This window comes from Crassostrea angulata, chromosome 9 (genome assembly GCF_025612915.1).
Source record: "Crassostrea angulata isolate pt1a10 chromosome 9, ASM2561291v2, whole genome shotgun sequence".
NCBI lineage: Eukaryota > Metazoa > Mollusca > Bivalvia > Ostreida > Ostreidae > Magallana > Magallana angulata.
Window position 1 is genome coordinate 34,536,905 of NC_069119.1, and position 8,627 is coordinate 34,545,531.

At 34.8% G+C, this 8,627-nt stretch overlaps 1 protein-coding gene across 1 annotated transcript; it reads left to right on the plus strand.

Annotated features, from left to right (window-relative positions):
- Window positions 1-355: 355 nt before the first annotated feature.
- On the plus strand, window positions 356-4,291 carry LOC128163392 (tripartite motif-containing protein 2-like). Its single transcript, XM_052826990.1, has 2 exons — window positions 356-431; window positions 2,044-4,291. Exon 2 carries the CDS (start codon window positions 2,374-2,376, stop codon window positions 3,757-3,759), a length of 1,386 nt encoding a protein of 461 aa, XP_052682950.1. The 5' UTR covers window positions 356-431; window positions 2,044-2,373; the 3' UTR covers window positions 3,760-4,291.
- The last annotated feature ends 4,336 nt before the right edge of the window (window positions 4,292-8,627 follow it).

Genomic DNA, 8,627 nt, shown 5'->3' on the forward strand with positions numbered 1-8,627 from the left:
CCACAATAATTAAGTCACCAATTATCAATAATGCAGTTTTTCCTTATTAAAATTTGCTTCTACTTGTATGCGTTTGTATGCCAGTCAATTGATACTGATCGATTTATGAAGCAACAATTGAACAATTCAAACAGCAGTATTTTTCAAGGTGAGAATGAAACATATATGGTCTATGGTACACATGTATGTAATCTTTCCTTTTTCACCTTCTAAAGTAAAAATCAAGTTGTACGAATTCTCCGGCAAGCAATGAAATATTGTTTATAAAACAGCCACAAACCACGTATATGTTGCTGAAAAGTAAACACGTTGCGACTCATTCACCTGATTAGAGAACTTGTTTGACGTAAAAATTGTCACGTGTTAAATAATGCTATCAATATCAGGAAGTGTCCCGGACCTGTTAAAGGTGATATCGATACAGTCACACGGTAAGTATTAAAATGATAAGAATCTACATCTCATGAAGTTTCAGAAATAGACATGTTCCCCTAACGAAAAAATTAATTTAGTTCCAAAATATTATAAGTCAATAGATATATACAATTTTATATGCAAGTTCTGATTACTAAACCGAAAGTAGTGGCCTTTTTTAACAATAGGGGATCTGCATTCATTCTCTTCCAGCGGCTCATGCATTCACACAATGTTTTGTTTAGAGATAAACTGTTTACTTTTAACTAAATGTCCTGAGTCAGAGACAAACGAAGCACACGTTCACTTGTTTTATTGTGTTCATAAGTTCATATTTGATTTGCAAATGGAAGCCATTATGCGCGGATCTAGAGGGATGGGGGGGGGGGTCAGAAAAGGGGCAACGGGACGTTTCGCTCCTATTAACGATTCGCACCAAGACCAATTATCCCTAAAGACATTTTGCGCCAGAACCTTTCGCGCCGAATTCAATTCGATTTTAAGGAATAAAGAATTATTCTTCAAGTATTATGTGGTGATCAAATACAGTCGGGAGTGATCAAATCGAATAAATCCCGTAGTTTTATCTCAGATAGACACTGGAATTTGTTAAAATTTTACAATAACGATCTGTTGCGATGTTTTAATATACAATGTTAATATTGACCTTGTATTGAAACATTTCTAAAAAAAAAAATTACCATGCTTACTGTTGCAAAAATTGATAAATTAATTGTATAAAACATCTATCTACATGCAGATGTATATATGCTTATTCAGCAATCACAATTAATTAAGTGTCTGATTTAGTTTTGTTGTACTGACTAATTTGGACTCTCCATGTCAAGTTAAAGAGCCCCGCCCTCCCCCCTCCACCATTTAGATGTATAAATTGTTAATTCACCAACCAATGGCCTTCGGGGTGGAGGGGAGGGGGGCATGTACAATTATTTCAGTATGATCACATTTAAATATCGTAGTATGATACAGTATCAATCATTTGTAGACTACCATGCAGGTAAAATATCACCAGGTGTTTTAAGCACTGTTATCTCAATCAGGTTTTTATAGTGTATCAGATTTTTAGCATATCACATATAGTTTAATTATATAGAGTGGGTGAAATGGAATATTACAACACAGTACAAAAGACATCAGCAATTTATAAATGAATAGTCAATATCAAAATTGGAATGATTTCTGAAAATAAAAAAAAAATCAACTTCCTTTTGATATTTTTTTATTATTTAAGTCGTCTGCAGAAAATCCATATTAAATTTAATTTTTGTGAAATTGACCACCTGTCTCCAGCGAAGCAATTAGAAAAGTTAGTCTCATGTTAATGTACATACATACATAACTTAGAATTACAAAATCATTATTTGTTTAAAGGATTCTTTTAATCCATAGTATCTAATTTAAAATATGTGATCAATGAAAGGGAAAACCATAAATAACACGAATGAAAAAATTAAGATGCATTTTTTTCTTTTTTTCTTTTTTTTTTTTTTGTATTTGATGGGGAGAGGGGGTATGTAGATAATATTAACTCCTTAATAGTTTTTCATAGCAAAATAAATGGTACATCTTCCATTCACTTACTTTACAAATGTACTTTTCTTGTTTTAGATGGCATTATCTGAATCCCAAATACCACCTGATGCCCAGCATTATTTGGTGTGTGGCACTGAAGACTGCGAGAAATCTTGCCAGTTTTACTGCAATAACTGTCACCAACAAATGTGTGAACAATGCAGAAATGATCATTAGAAGAATAAGAAAACCAAGAACCACGAAGTGGTCCCTTATAAACAACGCAAGCGGCAACTTCCTGTAGAAAAATGCAGGATTCACTCCACAAAAGACATAGATCTTCTCTGCGAGGAATGCCAAATTCCCCTCTGTTACAAATGCGCAACCACAAAAGAACATCGCGGTCATGCGTTTACCGATCTTGAGATGGTCTTTGATGAAAAGGTTTCACAATGTCAAGAAGAAATTGCCAAAATTCGAAATCATTTGGAGCCTACTTCTCAAGACTTGAAGAAGGAAATTGCTGGAGATGTCACAGAAATAAAGAAGATTATGGAGGGTTTAAGAAGATCCATGAAGGCTGAAGCTGAGTCTTTGAAAAATCTGGTAAACACAGTCACATCAGATAACATAGAACAAGTCAACAAAATAGAACAGTCAATATTAGAAACATTAAATGGACAAAGCCTAGAAATTGAAGCCTACATGAATTATCTCAATGATTTAATCAAAACATTTTATGGCTACCTATCTCCTTCAAACATAGAACAATTAACATTTGCTCTCAAATCAAAAAACGTTATCATACGACCCATACCAGAGACATCCAAACCGGTCAAACCAGTATTTACTGCTGGTCAATACAGCAAGGAAGATGTCGCAATGCTACTGGGTAGAATCCAGGTTCCCAATACTAAACCAGAGCACAGGAAGATAAAAACCATTGAGACTGCCTCTATACCATTGAAACATACAGTAAAACAGAGGGAGTCTGACGTTAAACCAACACTGTCCATGTCTTCCTCTGTCACCAAGGTCAGGGAGTACAAAGTACCAGGTGTTGATCGGGTATGTCATGTATCACTTGGTAAATCAGGCAGACTCTGGGCCAGTGGTGTAGATGGTAAACTTGTCCAAACAGATCTTCACGGGAATCAGCTACAGAAGATACAAACCAGTAGTAGATCTGAAGGCTACCACACAGTAACACAGGACGGGGATCTGATCTATACAGACAAAGACAACAAATTCATCAATAAGATAACACCGGATAATACAATCACTGAATTCATTAAAACAGGAGACTGGAAACCGCTCAGTATACACTCCTCCCACATCAATGGAGACATACTGGTGGGGACGCGCATAGCTTTAAAAGGTAAAGTCACCAGGTACAACAAGACAGGGAAAGAAATACAGAACGTAGAAAGGAACAACAAAGGACAAGAACTGTATGAAGGTCCACGCTACATCACAGAAAACATTAATGGTGATATCTGTACATCAGATTCACTCAAATGTGCTGTAGTGGTGGTGAATAAATCCGGAAGACACAGGTTCTCCTACACAGGTCAGGGGTCCATGTTTTATCCCCTAGGAGTGTGTACTGATCTCCTGGGGCACATCCTGGTGTGTGATTACCACAGTCACACAGTTCATCTTCTGGATCAGCACGGTCAGTTCTTGTCCCTACTACTCACACAACAACAAGGGCTAAATTGTCCCTGCAGTGTGTGTGTGGATGATGAGAACAATCTTATTGTGGGACAAAGAAACACCAACACAGTGACAGTGTACAAGTATCTACAGTGAACATTACGTATCCAATAACAACAACTTTGTTACAGTGTACAACTTTTGGTATATACACTGTTTATTGAAATACACATTTATATAATTATATCAGTCACGTAACTGCCAGTGTATGTTCCTTTAGTATTGATTAATATATTAATTTCATCGCTGAAGAATTGACAGTTAAACACACATGTACTAACACTATTTGTTTGTAGTATAATCACACGTACATGTCAAGAAATCAAAGTCTGTTATTTACGAAAATAAAAAATTCACACCAGAAATTTTAAAACATAGTTTTAGGTCAATCATTTAAAAATTCTTAACCGGTGGATGTATTTTGATTTTAAAGAACTTTTATTCACAGTGATATTGACAAGTGTCCAATGCACCCCAACCTGTGCACCTGTGTTACAAGATAGCACACTTTTTCCATTCTTATTCTTTTTAAACATTTTATAATTTAGAATGTGACCTCTTTACAACCTTATGTAAATCTACTCAACTGAAATATTTCAATGTTTCTCTTAGTGTGTGGAGATGACCTGTTTTTTAATGTCTGAGTCTAAGGAAGGCCTTTTAAACATGCTTGATAATTTGCATGTTTATTGCAAAAGTTGAAATATTTTAGTCTGTCCCAAATATTTATGCAGCACATTTAGACTATTTTTAATTAATACACATACCTGTGAAAGAAGTGCAACTCAAAACGATGAAAGGGAAAATATCCAAGATAAGTAAGTTTATAGACACATTATCAAATGGAGTTTGTGTGTTGTACTTGATTAATTTTTAATTTCGATAGATATCTACATGTATTCATTTTAATAGGTCTTTTTATTTTCAATTGAGTTCGACAACGAGAAATATATACTTCAGTATAGTATATATTAAAGTATAATATCCTTTATTTCTTACAGAAACATAGTTAATTCATAGCTCTAAAAAACAGCAGTAGAAACTGACAGGACTGAAATCAACACGCCCCGGTCGAAACCTACAGCGACCTAACAAAACCAGGGACTGCACGAAATAATCATGATGATCATGATGATGTCAGCCTCTGACTCCCATAGGAGATGATTTTGCCGTTTCTATTAGTTAACGTGATTATATTTAACAGTAATTCTGCGAATTTTTATTACATTTTACGATTAATTTATTATATTAATTTGTCCCAAAAAAAGATGTAAATATAAACAAAAAAATCTTTTTGGATGATTTATGCGGGTAATGAAGGTATCGATCTTTGCATAACGCGGGTTATGTATTTTTTTCTGCAATGTTGCCTACTTCATATGAATTGACATCGAAACAAAGCGTTCTTGAGAAAATTACAATTTGCAATTGCAATTACATTTTACAGTTTGTCAAGGCACATAAATTAGTTATAGTTCAATTCTGACTCTTATAACAAGTGTAGATCAAAACTGCAATATCACAGACCTCTCGTGTAACCGATTCGAGGCAAAATTTAACTTCTTCTTTTTCTCTGTCCGTTTTGTTCCGTAAAGGAAATTAGAATAGATTGCTTCTGTAATATCCGAGGAAAATCATTGGGCTCTTGAATGTGATTCTGCGACTGGATTTCATCGGAAACTTACTAAGTAGAGTCTAACTCAGTTTCAATTGATTTGTTTTCAAAGTTCCAACCGTTCTTGTACTTCAACGGAAGTGGCGTTATATTAGGGTTATAAAGTCATATTTCCTTTTGTAGATATAAGAGAATACATGTAATAACGCCCCATGAATTTGTAAAATTTAAGCAATCCACGAAAATTGGCCCTAGAAATTTGAATGATTCCACAGTAATCTATAAATATGAAACAAATGCTTGTGAATACATTCGTGGGATATTAATTCGTGGGCAATTGTTACCCGCGAAAGTCAGGAACATTGGTCCTTCACGACCATGATGATTCCATAGTGGTAATATTTTGTTCCTTAAAGATGTTTACTGACCAAGTTATACTGAATCCAAGAAAAACAAGCTGGCAATTATGATCAAAGTACTGAAGTACTGACGGGAGTTGATTTTATCGATTATCATTTATTTTAAAATCAACTTATCTTCCATGGCAATTAGTTTTTAGTCTGTATTTGAATTTACGCACTTTTTTATCATATGAATTTTAGACTTTTCCGACAAGAATTTCGAGAAACCCCATATGAATCATGTTGTGAAATATTTAAAGATAAATTTCAAACTATGTATAAGTAATCAAAGCAATTCTAAAACTTTTATGGATTCAAGCACTATTGATATCGAAATCTAGTCTCGTTCAACCAGACGCTCGGCTGTCTTCGTTACTCTCCGACAAGCAAGAGAGCCTTTCTGCTTGTCGGAGATTTACGGGGACAGCCGAGCGTTTGGTTGAACGAGGCTATATTAAACTCCGACGTAGTAATACATGAGACAATAAAAATATCTTAGTTGTTCGTATTATATAAAATCTGACTATTTCAAAGTGTTTATTGATAAGTTTCCTTGAAAAAACAGTGCTTCAGCATACATTACTTGGAATTTTTCTATTATTTTCAAGAACTAAGACTTGTCAGCGGTGATGATTTGTGCTTAGGTCCAAACACTGTTTCACTTTAGGTTTGCCATAGTAACTGCATAGGAGAGTTGATTAAAATCAACTCCCAAAAATGACACAAATTTGCTTTAAACAGTGGATGTAATTATTTTTGAGAATCTGTGTCCGGTCCTTTTGGCATTTGATAGTTAATAAAACATGTTCAACTCATTATTTTGCATTTCCTTTCTTTGTCTTAACTATTTGTGTTTGTATCGTTTTCTGGAAGGTTGAATACAGAAAAGAACGTAGGTGTAATTACTCATAACCTTTTAAAGATCATTTATGATCACAGCTTTAAATGTTGATATTTAAATTGTGTGTATGATTAAAGCTTTTTTTAATTAAAAATGGTTGGTTCGAATAAAGGTCATCTAAACGGACTGTTATAATCTGGTACCCACTCACTTTTCATGAAAAACAAATTTAAATCGATAACGCATGTTTTTCATGCTTAACCCCGCCTTTTGGCACTTAAAAATTAGGGGGTTTGAGGTTAAATCGGTTCTTTCTTTATACCTTAGACTCGCACATTATGTCGCGTTTAAATGAAGCCCAACGCAATAATGCTGTTGGTAGATAGAAACAGATGGATCTCAGACAGCTGTAGTTGGAGTTTTTTATGTAAGTCATAGTAACATTTCACGCCTAGGTTTCGACAGCATGGGTCAACCCGTGACCTTCCAAGGTCAGACCTTCCAAGGGTCACCACTGCTGCCCAAGACCGCTCCATTAGGTTACAGTCTTTGCTCGAACGATTCAGAATAGCAACCTCAACCGCTTTGTTCATTCCTGGAAAGCGAGGATCTCCGTTCAAACGGCCAGAAACCGACTACGAGATGCTGGTATCCGAGCAAGAAGTCCTGTAAGAGCTGTTGTTTTAAATTGACAACATTGGTAAAACATGCTTTATAACTCCCTCTATTGATAAGAAGCGAATTATCCAAAGCTATTATTGTATTGTACTGTTTATTGGTCAACAGCTGCACAGTTCATACATATACATGACAGTTAATGCATACATGTTAATATACATACAAACGGGTCACTTGAAAAAAAGAAGCAAATTTATGCATAGAGTTTTCTGATAACAAAAGCATTCTTAATATATCTACCTTAGTTGAAGAAAAACTTTTACATTTTGTGTTGACAATAGTTGAATTAATTTAAATACAGAATATAATTGAGAAATAAAATACGAGTTTTCGTGAATGTTGCAGAATAACCTCCGAGGTCGATAAATGTTGTTTTGAAAAATAAAAGCCGAGGCGTTAGCCGAGGCTTTTATATTTCAAACAACATTTCGAGACCGAGGAGGTTATCCTGCAACATTCACGATAACAAGAACTTTATTTATATTCTACTAACAGCCCAGTATTTCTAACGATCGTTTCTATATAGAGAGACTCACAGAAACTGTGATATAGACTATAGCATTTAAGCAATTATCTCACCTGGTCAGATTCCCGTTTCGCACACATTTTTTCGATACCTAGTTTTCCAATGTGTGCAAAACGGGAACAAACCACCTTCCGGCAGGAAGATTTTAATAAAAGTTCTGAACTAGAAAACGAACACACCTTGATATCTGCAGCTCTAATTAAAGAGCATCATTTGAAAATACTGCCAATACAAAAATTAACTACTTTCCATTTTTCCAGGCAACATTGCTTTTTGTTAATTTTCAGAGTGTTTTGATTATTTTTAACGATTTTGATATTTTAAAAAAATGATATGTACCGTATACAAAATTATTCAAAATTACTATATTTCAAAGCAATTTTGACACCACAGAGGAAATCGATTTTTTAAAAGCCATTGTTTTCATCAGTCAGTTGCTGCTCTATGAAAATTAAAATTATAAAATGTACCCCTTTTCAAAGTTTGTGGCATAAAGGAATGAAAAAAATGACAATAACAAACCGTGAACCATCTTAAAATTCCATAAAACGAAATACAAATTCAAAGCAGAGCAACACGGACCTCCAAATGGATAGAGGTAGGATCAGGTGCCTAGGAGGAGTGAGCATCCTCATTGTTTATAACAATTTATAACATAAATTCATAAAATGATTAATAAGTAATAGAAAGTGTTATATTTTCATGTACCCTCTTCTTTCTTTCTGTATTTGTCTACGTAATGGATATTGTTTCACCAAGCCTCCTTGTGCTGCAGCAGGTAATTGAGAAGAAATTTCTTTATTAGTCTCCTACCGGTTTTCACCGAAGGGGACTATAGCTTTCCTCTGCGTCCCTCAGTCCGTCTGTCCGCCTGTCTGTCTGTCCGTCCGTCTGTCTGTCCGA